The 19,344-nt window shown below is 39.5% G+C and overlaps 1 protein-coding gene across 1 annotated transcript; it reads right to left on the reverse strand.

Annotated features, from left to right (window-relative positions):
• Positions 1–452: 452 nt before the first annotated feature.
• Positions 453–19,330, reverse strand: STIL (STIL centriolar assembly protein). Its single transcript, XM_058843217.1, has 16 exons — positions 19,156–19,330; positions 17,995–18,102; positions 17,550–17,665; positions 17,249–17,436; positions 16,044–16,291; positions 15,140–15,223; positions 14,942–15,028; positions 13,155–13,302; positions 11,894–12,003; positions 10,972–11,086; positions 9,134–10,186; positions 7,674–7,839; positions 6,739–6,964; positions 4,653–4,845; positions 3,795–4,048; positions 453–1,960 (listed from the first exon to the last, which is right to left on the reverse strand). The coding sequence occupies exons 2-16, from the start codon at positions 18,084–18,086 to the stop codon at positions 1,144–1,146; spliced, it is 3,897 nt and encodes a 1,298-aa protein (XP_058699200.1). The 5' UTR covers positions 18,087–18,102; positions 19,156–19,330; the 3' UTR covers positions 453–1,143.
• Between the last annotated feature and the right edge of the window lie 14 nt (positions 19,331–19,344).

A 19,344-nucleotide genomic window follows, 5' to 3' on the forward strand; every position in this document is an offset into this window, starting at 1 on the left:
CAGAACAGGAAAGGCAAGGTCAGCACCACTGGCTGAACTGCTGTTGAGACAATACCATCACTAAAACAAAGTTTGTTCCAATGCCTGTCAGAGAATGCTGATGCACTCAAAGGCCAGTAAGAAAACACATGGCTCCACCATCATTCCACTGTCCTCCCACCAGAAATGGTGGGAATGGGAAAGAATCACCACTCCAGCCAAATTCTTCCCCTTGTGCAATACTATCATCACAAAGTTATGGAAAAGAGCTGCTTCATTAATAACTAGAGTGCTTGGTGACAGAGTATTTGTGTGTTAATTCAGAACAAAGTAAATTATTATTTCTGTTTACCCCACCACCCCAGTACCAGATTCCTGAGGAGTTCAGTAGCAGGGGAACCAGTGAACCATTCTAACAAAGACTGGGAAGCCACATGTGTCTTAAATAAAGGCAGCATTAGAAAAGTGAAGATTAATATTTTTTAATGGAACCTTTGACCTTTATGACCAGTATGTAATTTTAAATAAATAGAAAACATAGAGGTGAAAAAAAATTTACAAGGTTTAAAAGTGCCAGCTTTCCCCCTTTTCCTTCAAAGATTTCATGATACAGAGAGTTACATACATGTGCCATTTTGGCTGAATTCAAAATAATTTTATGCAAAGTAAAGCTAAAGTTATACTTCACTTCCCCACAGACACAACCCCCACACAGTAATCCAACCATTTCAGCAAACTTCTAGAAATTAGTGCTTTAGCTCTGTTACCCCTGCTCTGCCACACACATTATCAGTGGCTCACAGTTGGCACAAACATGGAAAAGTCTGTTTTAAAAAAGTCAACAGAACACTTAAGTAATCACCACTGTTAAAATTATATTAAAAGTACATCTTGGGCTCAGGTTGATTCACCTTCAATATGATTTAAAATCACACCTAACTTTAAACAAATGTGCACACACATGTCTATGCTGATCAGCACTGCCTCAGCCAGGCACTTTGAGGTGGTTGTCCCTGAGCTGGGCTGAAAACTCAGTTCTGCAAGTTTTACATTACTACAACAGAGTGACCTCTTCAAAGAGAGCTCAATCCGTGGTTTCCTGTAGTCTTTTACAGAGAGGTCTCTCTGATTTGAAGCAGTGGTTTCAGCTATCTCAGGGGATGTTCAGAACAGCTTTGGTAATTGCCTGAGCTGTTTCACATCAAGAATGGTGCCAACAGAATTTATGCTGTTTGACTGGTTTAACATTTCAACAGTTGGAGTATGCAGATTTCCACGGAATGCCCGAGTATCTCCTTCATCTTTCCTGACGGGTTGTTCAGTGAATTCAACCCTCCCAGGTAAAAATCTGGTTTTTGATTTTAAATCCTTTAGGAACTGAAGTGAGTTTTCATCTGCTTGATCTGTTCTGGGAGGAAAAATTTCATTTGTAATATTTCTTAACACAGGGCTGTTTAATTCTGATGGAGAAGCATTAGTAGTCAACTCTCTGCTGTGGCTTTTTAGGTGAATGGGAAGTCTTCCATCCATTCTTTTAGGTAATTCAGTCTGGTGGTTGAAGCTGTCCAACACAGGGGTACAGTTTTTTTCTGGCATGCTTTTGCTTTTGACAGTGCCAAAATTGCCATCTTGAGCCTGCAGCTCCTCTTCATCTTCGCTGCTGTCATTGCCCTGTATCAGCCCATACCGCTTCATGTACTTCTTGGTTGCAAAAGACATATTGTTGGGTGAAATTAAACTCAGGCCCACCATGCTCTTGTCCACATTTGTTTGCAAGATGTCTTGGAAGGCGAAATCTCCGAGAGGATTTTGAGAGCGACTGAGAGACAGCTGGGATAACTGATTTTCACTGAGATACTTCAGTGCTATGGCGTTTGCTTCCATGCTCAGATCAACAACGTTGGGACACATGCTGACACTGGCAAGTGACATGGAATTTAATCCAGGCACCACTGCTTCAGGACTTATGCACGCCAAGATGCTGAAATAAAACATCAAAAAGTTAACCTTAGCATTACAGGAAAAGTGTCAGTCTCCCAATTTTTCTTACTGTACTGATTTGTCCTTTCTTCTGAACATGGCTCCATTGGAACTGAGATCATATCTGCACATACTGAAAACCAGCTACTCACACCCACAGTAGCCAAACACTGTCAGAGGATGGATGATATTCCCTTCTTCAATATACAGTACTCTCATATGAGGAACCACCCATCTCTAGCAGGTTACAGAGCTGGTTTTGGTTTTAAAGCAGGTTTGAGCTCTTGTTCTTTTTCCACCAGTGAATGCAAATTATGTGTGTCTGATCCTACAACTGAATTCTACCATTCAGCCCAAATTTTATAGCTACAAATACAACCCAAAGGACTGAGACCAAGAACATCTTTCCCAATGCACAGCAGTTCCAGGACTTTTACAGAAACTCTGACATAGCATCTGTTTCCAGAAGCCTACAAGGTTTTAGTTTTTGAAGTATCTTCAAATGGGAAACATTAATTTGTTCTGCTGCAGCAATTTCTTGTGTATATATACATACATATATATATAAATGCTATATATATAAACACTATATATATAGTGTTTGAGGACTGAAAGAACAAGCTCTGGTACACCAGTAATAGTTGTAAACTACTGCATTTAGTTCACACATCATATATTAGTTCACAAACCCAAGCTCCTCATATTAAGTAAGAATTAAGAGGCCTCCTATTTCACTGAGCACAAATTCTGAAGTTTGCCCAGGGAGAATAAACTGGCTCAGAACAACAACCACTTATCATGCTATGGAGCTGTACTGTTGTTTCCTTCTCTACTGAGCTGTAGCTCTTTTCTCAGAATTGTTTATCAGTCTTGAAAGTGGCAGAAGGAAGAACTCCACCCCACTCCCCAAGTTTGAAGAAAAAAACCCCAAGAGTTCCAGTTTTGCCTTATGGGTTCACATGTTAGCATGTTATTGACATTAAAAGAACACTGACAGACTCCAGCCAGGAAGGTAGTCCAGAAATTCCAGAATAACACCCAATAAAATACAAGTCAAAAGGAGAGAAAAGAGAGAAACTCTATGACTGGAAACAGCTTTTGACACATGGCTGAAGAGAAGATTTATTAGGAGGTAGTTAGATTTTTTTTGTTTACATAACAGCTACACACTAGGATCAAGAAGACAATAAAGATGAAAGTGAAGCTGTACCAGGCAGTCAGCCTATGCCTACACAGCTATACAAGTAAATTCCTGTGCCTAAAAACCCTCCTTCAGAAGTTATTTCTCTGTTCCTTCCTCTGTTTTAACAAGGCTGCTTCCCTCCCCAGCACTTTCTCTACTCGAGGCACAGCATCCACAGTAACAAGCAATTAGGACAGAACCAGTTTTGATTAGATACCAAAGCCACAATAATGATTTCACATATACTGGTAAAGTGCAAGACAAGGGTTAAGTAGCAATGACAAAATACACAGCTGCTTAATGTTCAGTCTCCCAAGTTCAGAATTGCTCTGGAATACTTTGACCAAAGAATTGCCCATAGCTTCCTTGCTATTTCAAGGAATTGCATGCACAATGCTTTAAGAATCACCACATGCTCTAACAGCAAGAGCTACTTGTGTCATATTTAAATAATCTAAGTTTTGCTAGCAGAGCTCTTAAACCTATCTGAAATGCCCAGAGCAGGACCCAGTATTTCAGTTTTGCAGGAAATATAGATCAAGGTGCAGCCAAATCCCAGTAGCCTGAATAGAGTCTTCTCTTGACTCACTGAGCTAAGCCCTCCTTTTAAGTTGAATCTACACATTACTACTCAAAGCCAGCAGCATTTTACCTGGCATTCTCCACTTTGTGTGTATTTTCCTTTATACTGCCAGGTGAGTCCACTGTCACTCCAAGACTCCTCAGCTGTTTGAGTGTGGCACTAATGACACTCTCTTTGTCCACCCCTCCTGTGTCAGCCTCTGAAGCCACTTCTGCTCTATCATCAATATCCTGATATGTAGGACCATCATCAGGAACAAATCCTGATTTTAAAGGCAAGTGATCTTGCTCTTCTGAGGTCTTTAAGAGGTGGTTTACTTGGCCCTGCAGAAAAAGGGAGCACATGGCAAAAACATCATGACATACAGGGACTGTCAAATACCAAAATCCTGACTTACACAACTTCAAATACAACTTGATGGATTAATAGCTTATTCTGACAAAGAAGGCAAATTCAGATACAGTTCAGATGCAATCACTTAAACTCACAGCAGTGTAGTCAAACACTGGAACATCTTACACTTGAAGCTTTCTATAAGAGTCTGTTCTGAATTTAAACACATCACATACTGATATTCTTCAAGATTAAAATATCTGCCCTTTAAGGGACTTAAAGGTAAAATGCTGTGTTATTTTAAAGGCCACTAATTTGGGAACTTATCAGCTTAAGTCCTTGAATTAAACAATTATTATTTATTAGATAGTAGAAAGTACTCCATGTACTTTCATGTATGCATGAAAGAGAAAATAACCATTTAAACATTTTCAAAAAATTGAAGAACCATAAACTTGGAGCCTTCTGTAGAGCTCTGTGTGAATTTGAAAGCCCCATGCAGCTTTCATTCATGCCCATACCACATCATAACTTCAGCAGGGTGCTGTTCTGACCGTTGCATTCAGTGCAGAATATAAAATGTGCATAGGTTACCAGTAAGTCCTGGTAAAGCTTCTGCTCCTCTGAGGGCTGCAGAGGTGGCAGCGAGGTGGGTGGCTCCGAGCTCTGCTCACTTGTTACCACCACCTGGCTCCTGGCTCCCTCCGATGGCTCTTTCTGTAAAGACACACTGACACTTTCTTCCAAGGATGAACCACGAACAAGTGCTTGGGAAATGTTTCCAGTTCTGGAAGAGAACACCAAGATAGCTACATACTTCCTTGAAAGAGCAAAACCATCATTATCGTTACACATATTTTATATTTTTATGAACATCAGAAGAGAACAAGTACAGCAAACAGCTCCTAACGGGTTTTAGTTTTGCCTGCTGCTCAAGGCTTTGCTCTTTTCTGCAGTCACTTCCTCTCAAAAATCATTGGAGGAATGAGGAAATAGACTTCCAATAGTGCTACTATAACAGCCTGACTAGATTTTCAAAAGGTGATTTGAAAGTGGCAATGGCATCTCTGAACTGGTCAAAACTCAGGGACACTCTTATGACTTAAACCAAATGAAAGTTATTAACAATTTGGAACTTATATTTCAGCATTTCACTTATCAGCCTTCAGGAACAAGTATCTTCTGTATGCTCTGATACACGACTTATTCAAAAAGCTGCTTTTACCAAGGTACATAACTTATCATGGGATTCCTGTGGCAGTTTAAGAACTTCTCAGAGACAGTTACAAGTACACACATGCACACCGAGTATCACAAACTGAGAACAAACACAGACAAAACAAACAAAAATAGTTGAAAAATTTTTCAGTAAGAGATGTGAAAGAAGAGCTATAAAGGCTAAAAAGGGTAAACACTGAATGAGTTGTAACACAATAGTCTGCACCCCCCTCAGTTGGTGTGTGCATTGCATAAGCCTTTGGAGACCAGACATATCAATACTACTATCATCCCAAGAAGATCCTCAAGCGACCCTCCTCCTCCTTCCTGTTCCTCCTGAGAAGACAAGTGTAAGATAAGGGAATTTCAGAACTCAACTGATCAATTGCCTGTGTAGAAAGTGATAAGATTTAAGCCACGTGACATACCAGATAGTCAATGTAGGTTATCAGCTATTGTTACACTAGCAATTATTCATCATTCCCAAAAATGTTCCACTCCTTCCCCTCAAAGAAATCTGGGTGATGCTCTATATCCTCACTATAAGACACTTTACAGCTATTTTATCAGCTTATGAATCCAAGTTGAAGAGAACCTTAAGATGGCATTATCCTAAAACTGATGTTCATAAGATTGATCTGAATCCATAATGTTTCTGGTAGCAGTATATGTTTGCAGACAGTACTTTAATCAAGGACTATGAGCAGTTAAGTTACAGCTTTATTACCATAATTTTTCCCAATGAGTATTTTAGGAACATAATTTAACTGGAAGGGTATTCCCCCTTCCTTTGGCTTTCTAAGCTTAGGCAATATTAGATCACTAAAGTGCTAAATTGTTGAGCTATTCCTATGTAGAAATAGCATCCATATAGATAATTAAAATAATTTTAAAACCACTTCCCAAATTAGTCTGAGATTAGTCACTGCACTATAAAGAAACTGAGCTAAAAAATAATTAAATTAACAGCAGTGAAGTCAGTATCTGCATGCACCACACACAAAGTAATCAGGAATAAAATAAAGAGAAATTCAAGGAACATAATCAAACTCCTCATCCCAAGCCCCCTCAGAATGGGAAGGGTTCTGAATGCTGACAAGGAAAAGCCACTGTAAGGAAACAACTGAGTATAGCAGCACCTCTATTCCAGTCAGGGTTTAAAGTAAGAAAAGAATGCTGCCAGCACAGTGCATGCTTTTGCAAGTTAAAGGCTTTTGCCATCATCTGCTGCTGATAGCTAGGTGAGCTAAACCTGCACAACTGATAAATGCAGACTCCAAAGGCAGCTGTGTTTTGGTGAGCTGTACAATTCAAAGCATATTAAAAAAATAAAGAAGGGAGAGAACACAACAGCTGAAGTCAGACTATTTATAACTCCCAAAGAAAAAGATATTACAGAAGTAATAACTTACATAAGGCAGTTCAGCACATTATGTGAGCACAGGGTGTTTCTGTTACTTACTCGGGAGTGTTCTGATTAGTTCCTTCTTCCACAAGGCGAATACTCTCTACAAAGCTGGGCATGTCCACCACCCTTAAGGAAGAGGCAATACTGGTATTACTTGCATCTTGTTCAGCATTAATTGAAATGCGTATGTCCTCCTTCGAAATTTCTCCATCTTCTTTTTTCTCTTGTTGTATGGAGTTGTCTTGTTTTTCTGAGGCTGTATTCCAAAATAAACTAGCACCTAGAACAAAATTAGAGATTTAACTATTTAGGAAGAGTCATTACTGTCTTCTGAGACCTTTTGGCTTTGTATAGCTAGAGGAGTAATTTTCTCCCATTCATGTTTCTTTCACCATTTCTAAAGTAATTTACAGTTTAAATCAGCTAAAAGTTGCCAAAACATTGTTCAAGTCCTAGTTTATTCCAAAGTGTACTTGATGAAAATAAATGATTGTATTAAATCATTTTAACGCATTGACCTTGAGCCTGTTTCAAAGTCTCCTCCAGACTAATCACAACATTTCCATGGATTTAATAGGAACCAATATGTTAACATGCAACTGTACAGATACAGCTGCGTAACTTGCCTAAATTAAAGCAAATACAATCTCCTCTTCATGCACAATTCACAAATAACATCAATAATACATTTATTGGAACATTATATGGCACAGAAACTATTACTTTTCAAAACAGTGTACCAAAATTTAAAAAAAATGTGGAGTTATGTTTCAACAAGACAGTATTTCAAATAGAACACCTTTCTAAAGTAATTGGAAAAGTAATTCTTTCAGTGATGGCAATCAAAGCCAAAAGTAACTCCAGCCTAAACTTGGTGCATGTTTGCACAGCTTCAGCATTTCTGCAAAACATTTCCTCCATGGCCAAACAAACCACAGAAACATCCAGAAAAAGTGGTGCCAGTCTGCTTTAAAAAAACGAAGCGTTACCTGTGCTCACAGCAACGCTCACACTTTTCCTCTTGTGTGATCTCGGTGAGGTCTGTGTTTCCATGGAAACAAGGTCCCCTGGCTTCTCCGGCTGCACAGCCTGGCTGGCTGCTGCCGCCTCCGAGGAACCTGCCTGGCGAGCCTGTGCTTCCAGTAAGCGCTGGATCTGTAATAGTCATCACAAAGTTAGGATCTGCACAATAAAATATAAGCTATAACAGGCAAAAGTGAATTAATTGGGTTCTGCTAAGATCTGGATTCAAATACAGGCTGCGCTGCCACAGCAGTCTGAACACCTTCCAGCTCTCAGCAGTGCACACAGCATAAATCAAAACACCAATTTTAATGTTGGCAGAGCTAGCAAAGATCTTTGAGCACACTGGCAGAGGCAGCACCAAGACAACCTGGGTAAAGCCTATTTGCACCACACTTGCTGGAAGTATTCCTTCCCTTTCATTCACATACAAAGCCTACTAACCGACTTACCAGCCAAGCATTTATATGCCAACTGTCCCTACACTAACTTTGTATTAATTACAAAGCTAAGCAATTAAATGATAAAATTAAGGTTGCCAGGCAATCTTCTCTCTAGGATTTTCATCCACCCTGTTCACCAATTAGTTTGCAGCTCCAGGGAGAAATACAGAAACAGTGAAGGCTGCAGCAAGGAGGGGTTTCCCTCACGCACAACCCATGCTTTGGGACCTTGACTTTACATACAGGAACTACACCAAAACCAAATTCCAGCTGCAATTTTCTAGGTCAAGTATTGCAAACTTTTCCTGTTTGTATTATTCATCACCAGCAGCAAAATTTAAACTCTGTCTCTTCAGCCCCAAATCATACCCTGCAAAATACAGGGCCAGCAGGTTGATCAAGGGGCTGGTATTTTGAAGAAACTTGACCTGGTGAGGCAACAGAACACAGCAAGACCTCCAAAGTCCAGTTTTCTAGCACAGCAAAGACCTGATAAATCAGGAATCGATGCAGACAACTGAAGTTTTCAAAGCAACAGCTCAGACAGCTGCAGGTTTGAAGGCGGAAAAAGCAATATATGAGAACATTCTGTGCTTCATCTGTACATTTACAATAATTCCAAAGCCTATAGCCTATGCAATATTTTTTTTTTTTACACAGACAAGCATATAAGTAGAAAAGCATTTATACAGAAAATCTATCAGTTTGCATTGCAAACAGTCTACTAAAAAGAGACCTTCATGCTATGGAACTACCACAAAAATAACTGCAAAATTTAATGAGACATAAGTCAAATAATTTTTAAATGGACACCAATTGGTACAGCTAATTGAGTCCCCTTTCCATGTCCAGACTGCAGCTGGTATGACATGCTCCCTTGTTCCAACACAGATAGACAACAATTAATTTAATTCCTTTGGCAGGGGAACTATCAAAGCACAATCACAGAGAGGGCAGAGGAGAAAGCTGCCATTTCCACAAACCTGAGCTTGAAGTAATTTGAGTTGTCTGTCCTGTTCGGTAAGAAGCCGGTATGCATCTGGAGATAATCCCATCATTCCATTATCTGATGCTGCTGCAGGAGCAGGCGAGTGCCGGCACGGGGAGTGGGCTGCACAGCACTGCGGACTCAAGGGGCTCACACTCGATGGCATCCTTACTCCAGGTGATAAGCCACTGTCAAGACAACAGCTCCCTGTTTTCCCAGGATATCTCATGTTTATAGGGCTGCTTGTGGTATATCCTGGGTTGCAGCAAACATTTGGGCAAATGATATTCTGATGGAACATTGCACAAGGATTTTGCTGAGCCATCTCTGATTGGATTTCCGCTCCATGTTTGGGGCTCATTTTACCAATTCCTTGCCATGAGTTTATGGGATTATACTGGAGAGAAGAGGGACACTGACAGCTGCATGCTGGACAGGAAAGTGGCACCTGAACTGGCACCTGCAGGTCTGGTGGTTGTCTGCAGGTCTGTGTTGACAAAGCAGAGTTGTGGAGGACTGGCTGTGTAACAGCAGGAAGCTGCTTGGAACCAGATATTGACGTTCTCTGAACTGGAAGCTCTCCCTGTGGTGTGACACTTTCAGGATTTAATACAAGTTTTTCCAGTGGCTTTCTGGGGTGGTGCACAGATGTATCTGGGGAAGGCCCACTACAAGGGGTCGAAGGAGAAGATGATCCTGAACTCTTCTTTGATTGAGGGGAAGCCTTCTTACACTGCACCTGCTGCTGTAGTAGAGCTTGATTTCCTCTACAAGGCATTGAAGCTGGAATTTTCTGGTGTATAGGATTTGGTAATTGTCTCAAAGAGGAATCTCCCATATTAGCAGGAAAGTTCTGCCTGTCTTCAGAGTGCTGGCTGGGGTGACAAATAGATCTCATGCACCACTTCTTTTTAATAGGCTGATTTGGCACTGGGGGTGGACTTTTAGCACTTGAAGTTGCCACAGGTTTAGATGATTGTCCTGATTCTATGAAACTCCCATCCAAAATAAGTGACAGCTCTGGCACTGAAGGAAAAATTCTGGTAACCTGAAGGTACAATTACACACACGTATGATAATTTTAAAACATTGTCTACTCTTTGAATGCATAATTTCCTCAAAGAAAATGTTTTCATTTAAAATCAATACATGCTGATTACCAACTCCAAGCCAACCACATGTTAAACACATTCCTAAAAAGATTGGAGAATCCAGAAAAAGCAGCAATATCCCTAGGATCATTCTGAAAGGAAAACTGCTTTCATATATACAGTGTAATGACCATGTCTGCCAAATGAATGCTCCATGTCATTTGTAAGTACATTTCAGAATATGGACATTCCCCTACTAGAGGTGGACTCTGTTACTATTCTCAGATCCAGGAGATAGCTTCAATAGAACATATTTTATAGACAATTATCACATCCTTCTAGACCAGTGCTGTACAAGGGCTGGTATTTATATTTGTACATACTTCAGTAAAAAAATGACAGAGCAGCAGATCTTTTGGGTAAATGAAATAAGAAAACACAAGAGCTTGCTATCTGTGTTTCAGACACTACAGCTCTTCCATCCAACAACAGTGAGACCCCTAAAATAGAAACTACTCTCTGTTTTGAAATCATAGCCTGCACAGGAATCAAACTGTCTAGAATCTTTGAAAAATGGCAGGTTAACTAGAGAAGTTAACTAGAGAAATGAACTCTTGGTTCATTTCTTCAATTCTGTTTTCCCCTGCTAGCACTTTGAGAGAGAAGCTTTACACTCCCCAATGAGTTTTGCTGCTCTAAGCATCACATCTGACATACCTGGAGCAACTATTTATGTAGTTACCTGTTGACTCACTGGATGAGGACTTGGAATTGGTCTGGGGGATAAATCCTCATCTTCCACACCAGAGTCATGATCACTTGCTGACAGCTTGCTGGGTGAAGAGCCTTGGGGAGAACTAAAACCAAAATAAATCAAAGTAAAAATGTTTGGTTGTCAGATTTGGCAGTGATAATACAAAACTTCATGTTTTTTAATGCGTCATCCACAGTGCATCATTTTTCTAAGAAGCAGCTGCTATCCATCTTCTCCCTGGTTAGCTGGGGAGTTCATCCAGCAAACAGTTCTAAGATCCAACAATGAATATACAAATGCTGGTTTTGGGCAAGAAGATACAAATCCTCCCTCCCCACAGCATCACACAAACACACCTTTTGAGTGTCACCTTCCAACAGCAAAGCACTGGGTTGTAGCAAAAAGATAGGAGGTGCTACAGTAAAGATTTTAATGTTGTTTAAAGGAAAATAAAGGCTATTTTCTAGTCATATATAAAAATTTGATGGATAAGCCCGGTTCTCAAAAATGACTAAGTTTCAACCTATCCAGGTCTTGGAGCTCTGAAAAGTGGGAAGAAAAAAAGGAATTTTTTCTGACTCAAGTATATTTGAATTAGAGATTTGCTTCAAAGGACAGATCTCACTTAAAGCTTAATAGAGTGAACTAAGCCTCATCAGTGAGGAAGCCTTTTTAGAAACATCCACTGTATAAATTAAAACCACCAGTATCAAGTTGGCTTTTTTGGAATACAGTTAGCTTGACCACCTTAGTTGAAAAATATTAACTCTAGGAATAAACAAAAGCACATACAGATTTTAATGCAAGATAATGTATATGCATAGCTAAACTGACACATAGCACAGAACAGATCAAAACCTCATCCAATAAATATTTCACTTTTGTATATAATCGCATCTGAGAGATTTACCTTTTGATTGGAAGTTTCTTGCAAATTCTGCTGAAGAACTCAGTTTCTGCATTTTGGTTTTCTGCACTCAACTCAAACTGCATAGGGCTTTTGTCTGATGATTCAACATTCTGGAATGAAAGGATCCATATTTGTGAAGCACAAAACCTTCAAACTTTCAACCACTGAGGTACTACTCTCAAACAAACAGCTTTAAGGACATTTATATGATTATTTGCTGCTTGTCCTCTACTTTCAAATTTTTCACCACTACAAGGAAGCAGGCAACCTCCCTTCCTGTTTAACACTGTTCCCCTGCTACTCTGCAAAGTAGTTGGGCTAATTATAGTCATGAGCAGATGCTTCCTCACTGTAACTGCTCAGATACTCCTCCAGGACTGCCACCACTACAGGAAACAGCAAATGTTCCTGTACTGTTCCACACACCACAGCTGGACAACTCCTGGAGACAACAGAAGTGAGCTTCTGTGGAGAGACCATCTTCAGAAAGACAAGTTGTTCCTAGGCTAAAGGCAGAAGATGGCCTGAACAAGGAAATTCAATTGGGAAGAGAACTGAGTACACAGCATGGCACCCATATTACACTCACTGCTTCTCTGACAGAGCATAGCAGCATTTACTGAGCAAATTAACAAGGCAACTTCAGGTTCTGCACAAGCCTAGGAAAACAGAAACTAAGGAATTCTAGGAACTAAGAATTCCTAGAACTTCCGCAAACCTTAGTAGCCATCTCCCAGACTTGTACCATCAAATTCTTTCAGAGAGTTACTTTGCACAAAGATGAAATTTGCCATTGATGAAACTGTGATAAAATTGGTAACCTCTGAATTCCTTTCTGCATTCAACTTCAAGCAAAGCATGACACTCAGCTTTGCTCTCTAGCAAGCATCACCCAGAGCAGGCGTTAGACGTGGCCAAGGTGAACACAGCACACCAGAGTAACAAATGCTGTAGGAAGTCTGAGTCTCTGCTCATAAGGCCAGAAGGTCACAAGCAGGAAGGAACACCAATCAAGTAAAACACAGCACAGTATACTTAAAAGACAGAGGCTTAATGCTATTAGAAAAGTGAGCAGTACTAACTTTGGAAGTAATTTCTCAGTTTGAGGGACAAACTTAATTTACAGTAGTCCTTAGGAAAAAGCAGCTGTATAGAACTACATCATGTTCAAACAGTGCAGATCCATTTGGGTCACAGCATAATGACTCTTTTAAGGCAAATTTTGAAGTACCATGATGCAGGAGGAAAGCAAGACACTTACTTTGAAGAGGTGAACTGTTTCATGACAAGTTAGGATCTGAAACCCCAGCTCAGTCTGCCCACTGTATGGAACACATTCATAAAACTCCGGTTCCTTGTGTGTCAACGAATAAAGCACAATAAGAAAACTCCCAGATTCTGAAAAAACCCTAAATTAGAAGAAAAGCAAATCTTTTAATAGCTTAAACATGAAGAAGGCCCTTAGATTTCCAATACAATGAGCAAATTTTCACACAATTTAGCAAACTGGTGAATCACAGCATTCTGAGTGGTGCTGAGCTATAGACAGTGGAGATGGATTTATGACTGTAGTCACATTCAAGATCAAAGAAAAGCAGAGAAGTGGGAATAATCCATCTCCTTTGCATTTCAAACTTCTACAGTCACTTAGTACTTTAAATGAACTTCTAGAAGAGTTCAAACATAACACGGAAGAAAACATCTATAAGAAGATATTGTATTTTATTTTATTTTTAGTTTTCAGTTGAAGATGCATTATAAAGACACTTAGTGACTTGGCTATCCCTAAACATTCAAAAAACATTCATTAGCAAAAAGTTTTTTTTTTAAGGAAAATTATATTGCAAGTTTTTTCTGCAAGTTGAGAATAGAGAGTAACAATAATCAGCATTTAACACAAGTTCAAGGATAATGACAACGTGTGTTTCCAGGAAAAGGTAGCACTACTTTCAGAACAGTTTTTCTTCTTATAGTACTTGTAACATGCTTGTTTGTGGGGTTATTTGTTTGCTTTTTCTTTAATTAATATGTGATAGAAAAAGCAGTAGAAACAGGATGCCTAAAAAACAGATTCATGCAACTTGAAAATTACAATTACAGCTTAAAGAGTTAAAAATGTATGATGCACAGATTAAGCAGTTAGCAGCAGGGGTTAATGCTGTTTGCATGGTTCATCAAATCTCCCTAATCCACTTCCACGATGGCATCAGTGAAAGTTAGTAAGAGTCAAGCATCCAACTTGCCTATCTAATAATCTAATTGGTCTCTTATCTGTGTTTAGACATATTTCAGTTGTTAAGGGAAAGAAGTCTATTTAGTAATTAGACATCTCTAATTCAAACCAAATGTGGCAAATGTTAAATTTCATAATTTAAAAACAAGCATGATCAATCAGAAGTGCTTATGTATACAACATATTTTAGTCTCATCTACCTGAGGTGCAGTTTCAAACTATAAACACCTGAACTCTCTCCCAGCTCCATACAAATAGAACACAATAAATGTTACAAGTGAAAAGATGCAGACAATGAGGAATGATTATCCACCAATATCATAATGAAAGAATACCTCAGAATGCAAAGAGTCTTAAAAAATCTGAACATTTAAAAGGAAGTCTTAACAGGGCACCATAAGCTGCAAATCAATATGCTTCAATATGTTGGTCAGGTACAATCAGGAAGAAAACTTACCTCAAAGAAAATACCCCTAAGAAAAGTTCAAAACCAAAAGCCCACCACTGTTTAAACTACTGTTTCCTGCTTGTGGCTTCTTATTTAAACTAAAATGCAGTGACCTTAATGATATTGTTTACCCTCTTCTGACTGAGATATGAGCTCTGCTTTCCAACATTTCAGCCACAGAAGACTTTTGTGCAGAAGCCAAAACCAAAAACAACGCTTAAACCAGACAGCCTTACCTCTATACAACATATAAATCACAGAATTTCCTCAAATATCTTTGAGCAGAGCCCATGCTGTCATGCATTTCTGTGGAACATTTTTTTAGGCAGCCAATAGCTTCTATGCTTTACCTATAAAAGTGACTTGCCTTTCCTGAATTGAAGAACTGAACAAATACCGCAAGCAACAGGCCCAGACTTGAGGACTACAGATATGTGTAACTCCACTCAGCCAACTAGAAATAAGAAAAAATCTAATTAGAGACAGTTCTGTTATCAAATTTTTCCTATTTATCCCTCACATACATCTCAAATCTGTGTGTGTATTAATCTGGACAAACACTTACACTCCAACTAAAGGCAGAGCATAAGCCTTGGGATCAGACTCAAGCAGCAAAAGCAATTTTCGTGTTTGGTCCATAGTAAGGTAGCTGAAAGAAAACAAAAGTTGGGTTTTTTTAGTATTGTGGAAGGCAGTTTTTCAGAAAAAAAATCCTGAAGAGACAAGTACAAGTTTAGAAACTACTGCAGGAAAGAAATTTAGGGAAAATAAAATACAAAATCAAAACTACTCTTATTCCACACACTTAACAGCAACTCCCCGGCTTTTCAGCAATTCCCTGCATATCAAAGAGTTATCAAGGACAAAAATTATTACAGTACTATTTGTAGTATTTTAGTGAATACTAGAATTAGTGTTTATAACAAATCCTGAAGTACAAGTCATGTCCAATTTGAAGAGTAACTTTCAGAGAGGCATTCATAATGTCCCTGTCCAAATAAAATGACATTCAGTTGCTTCAAATTATTTCCCTGATCTATCCTTAGTTCATCCTACTAAATTAGTTGCCACTCAGAACGATGACTCCCCAATACCATCTCAGAAGCAAAATTAACTAAAAAAAAAGCTTTGCATTCACCTGATTTTCATTGTAGAACAAGCACTGATAATGTTTACAAAGCTGGAAGCTGTTTATATTAATTATGTTAACTACAGGTTAGTTAACTCCTGCCCCAGTAGGTAGATCCTTTCACTGAAACCAAAAGCAAGAACTATTTTTGCTCCACCCCATTTCCTGTTTCTTGTTCATAACTTTTAATACATTTCCAAGGCCAGAAGACATGCTATTTTAATGCCAGTTATTTTACTAAAAGGCAAAGTACAGTTGAGGTCTCTCCTACCCACCTCATTTAGAAAAGGCAAGAAACTGACAGGCAACTTTGGCAGCTTTAGCCTCACCCTTTACTTACCCACATTTGTAAGTTCCTTGAACTTGTGCAATATTCATAGGACTGTTCAAATTTCGTGCTAGGGCTGTTGGAATAATTGGGACAGACTTCACAGGGGTGTATTCCAAAATATTCGCCACAGTAAGAGAAGCCCAGTGGAAATTAAAGTATAGAGTATCCAGGTTTTCTGTGAAAACAATGTGAGCTCTAACAGTGAGCAGTTTAGAAAGATCCAGAGATTCTTTACTGCACAGACTCTGCCGCAGACCCTAGAAGGAAAAAAAAAAAAAGAGTTAAATACACTAAATTATTTTCATATTATTACCATGATTTAAGGACACTAGGAACTCAAATCATTGATCACAGCTACTATTGCAGTAGGAACTACACAAAAAGCCATTAACCCAGGTCTTCAAAGGTCACTGCTCTACTGAATATAATGAATAATGCAGAATACACTTGAAAATTAGCTATGTACACCTTAGCAATGTGTCATGATGCATTAGAAAACGCGGGGCTACTTCAATTATATAAAAATTAATATAACAGACAACTAAAAGGCTCAAGCTGATTTGTCAAAGTTTTCTTTCTTGTATTCAAGAAATATGTAATTTAACATCTGGATGTATTATAATGGGAAAGTTCAGATCTGAAGCAGGCTTAATTAGTATAAAATATACACTACAACAACTACAGGAAAAAGTCTACAGGAATGGAAAGTGTATTTAGTAGCTTACATGTCTACAGCAGAGCACACATTTCAGCTATGGCTGCTAACCTTCATAGGGCTTTATACGTTTTGGGCGGGCCACTTGCCTAGCAACACTTCAACACAACAAGTGCCTAAACACTGCAACTGATTAATGACAACTTTGAGGGAAAAAAAGACAAAAAAGCTGTTTTCTTTTGCTTAAACAAGTTTCCTGCAATTGCTTTTGTTTTACTGGCTTTGGTGGTTAGATCAGCTGAAAAACTTCAGTCAGCAAGATTTTTCATTCAGGATTTAAGACTGTGATCCTTAAACACCTGTGAGGATTAACTGATTTCAACTGTTCCAAATACACTTTCCAATGACACTCAAGCAGCTCATTTCACACAATTAACTACAGAGTCTTGCTTCAGCCATAACCTTGCTGTGCTGGAATCAAGCTCTGTGCACGTCCAGTGTCCTGCCTGGCAGACAGTTCACTGCTTAAGAGACCCAAAAGTTGCTAAGAGCTGCTTACCTTGAAAGCCAAGCTGATATCATCAACACTGTGCACTATTATATTATCTGAACAGGATCCCCAGGCATTAACTGTACATGGAATCAAGAAGTCTCCAGGAAGGGCTGCAGTTGGAATTTTGCCCGATCCACCAGCAACTTCTCGGCCAGGATCAAAGCGATCTATTGTTAGCGTTATACCTTCCCCATCTTCAAAATGAATAAATAAATTAAGTTAGAGTCCAAGAGCAACAACTCAGGCTGCTTAACAGCAGCTTACTCAACCAAGCAATGCTGCCTGTCTACCTCATGTTTAGAATTACCTTCATCTACTGCCAGGGTCCCAAGCAAAAAACAGGAAAATGATTTCTTTGCATTCTGCTTAGCATGGCGATAGGCAAGCCGCAAGGTTTTCTCCACCAGAGATAGTTTGGGGTTTCTAAAAATAGACAATATGCAAGTTTAAGTCACAAATTATTTTTAATGATTGTTTTTAAAAAGTATCACTTATTCATATGGGAAGAAAACAGAATAAAATTAAGTTACTTTATACTGATGCACCTTCAAGCCACTGGACTGTTACACAAAGGAAAGGAACGGAAACTGAAATCTTTCCAGTGAAAATCCCTATATGCTTATAACAAACACACTGCTTCCTTTTCCTTTGCACCTTGTCATACAACAGAATCAAAAGACAAAATGAGGCTTTGCATCACACAATCCATAATTTAATTTAACCCTTAGCTTCCCCAAAAAGGTTATTGATACCTGTAATAGGTGACGTGTGCGCCAATGACATCGCCCATGGGGATGGGGTCCCAAAGTGCACACCTGGACAGAGGGAAACTGAAAGGGACCATCCTTTTGGGAACAAATCTGGGAAAATCACAGAGATTTAAAAAAAAAAAAATATTATGGGACATAGTTATTTTACAATGTTTCAAAGAAGGAACAAAGGCATGACACAGTAAGAAAACCAAGAAATAGGATACATAATCTGTTGGTACTTTCTTTTGCTTCAAGTCCAGGCCAACAATGCAGAAACTTTGTCCTACAAAGTTGTCAGAGTCCTACAAAGTTGTCAGAGTTACAAAATCAACACAAAACCTTTATTGTCCACCTGACAGTTTCTTTGTGGAAGCTTGGAAGATGTGTAGGCCAAAATACAAGCTTGCAGATAAAGCTTAAGGAAAAGCTGCTTGGATATAGTTTAGTGAGAAAAAGAGTCATCACTAGTTAGAGACTCCTGTGGCACAAAAAATCTGATTTAGCAAATTTAATCAAGATCAGCTTCCCAAAGCCCTGTTTTAGTCTTAGTATTTCAAGTGAGCACTCAAACCACTTAAACTTTGAAGACTTCTGAAATAAAGCTTTGGCTTAACTCAAATAGTACAGTGCAAAACTTGCAGTCAGACTTCAAAGAGCCCTGGAAAAATAAGTGTGCAATTATATTAACTTATATACACGAGCAGGATTAGTTTTTGAGGTGACCAAACAAAGCAACATACAAAACAATTGACAGCCCATATAATTTGGCAAATACCTTTCAACAAACAAGCCAGAAGTCTCTCTGTAGTTATCTCAAGCATGAAACTTTGCCAAGCAAAGGTGTTTCCTCTGCATTTCAACTTGCCAGGAATAAACTTTATTTTTAAAGCAGCCCTCCAAGGAACTCAGCCACCTCTAATGCTTCCAGCGGCAGTTAATTAATTCCCCTTAAAAGCCAATTACCCAAATTAGCCTCAAACTTAAAGTCTGTAAAAGGGAAAATTCTTTTAAAGCCCCACTGTTCCAACTTGACAAACACTAAACAGAAGCCCACCCCCTCTCCCCCCTCAGCTCTTTATACGCAGAGCCGCACATCGCAGAGGGGCACCGGGCGCGGCGCCCCGGGGGGCGATACGGGCCCTCCCGGCGCCGAGCGGGTACCTCAGATTCGGGCCGGGCCGAACGGGGTCCAGGCAGGGCCGCAACTCTGCCCTCTCCTCTTCTCCCTCTCCCCGGCGCGGGGCCCGCCCGCTGCAGCCGCGGGTTCGGCCGCGCAGCGGCCGTGAGGGAGAAGCGGCGCCGGGGACACCGCGGGCTCCAACTCCGGCACCACCGCTCCCGCCGCGTCCC

Source organism: Poecile atricapillus, chromosome 7 (assembly GCF_030490865.1).
Source record: "Poecile atricapillus isolate bPoeAtr1 chromosome 7, bPoeAtr1.hap1, whole genome shotgun sequence".
NCBI classification, from domain to species: Eukaryota; Metazoa; Chordata; class Aves; order Passeriformes; family Paridae; genus Poecile; species Poecile atricapillus.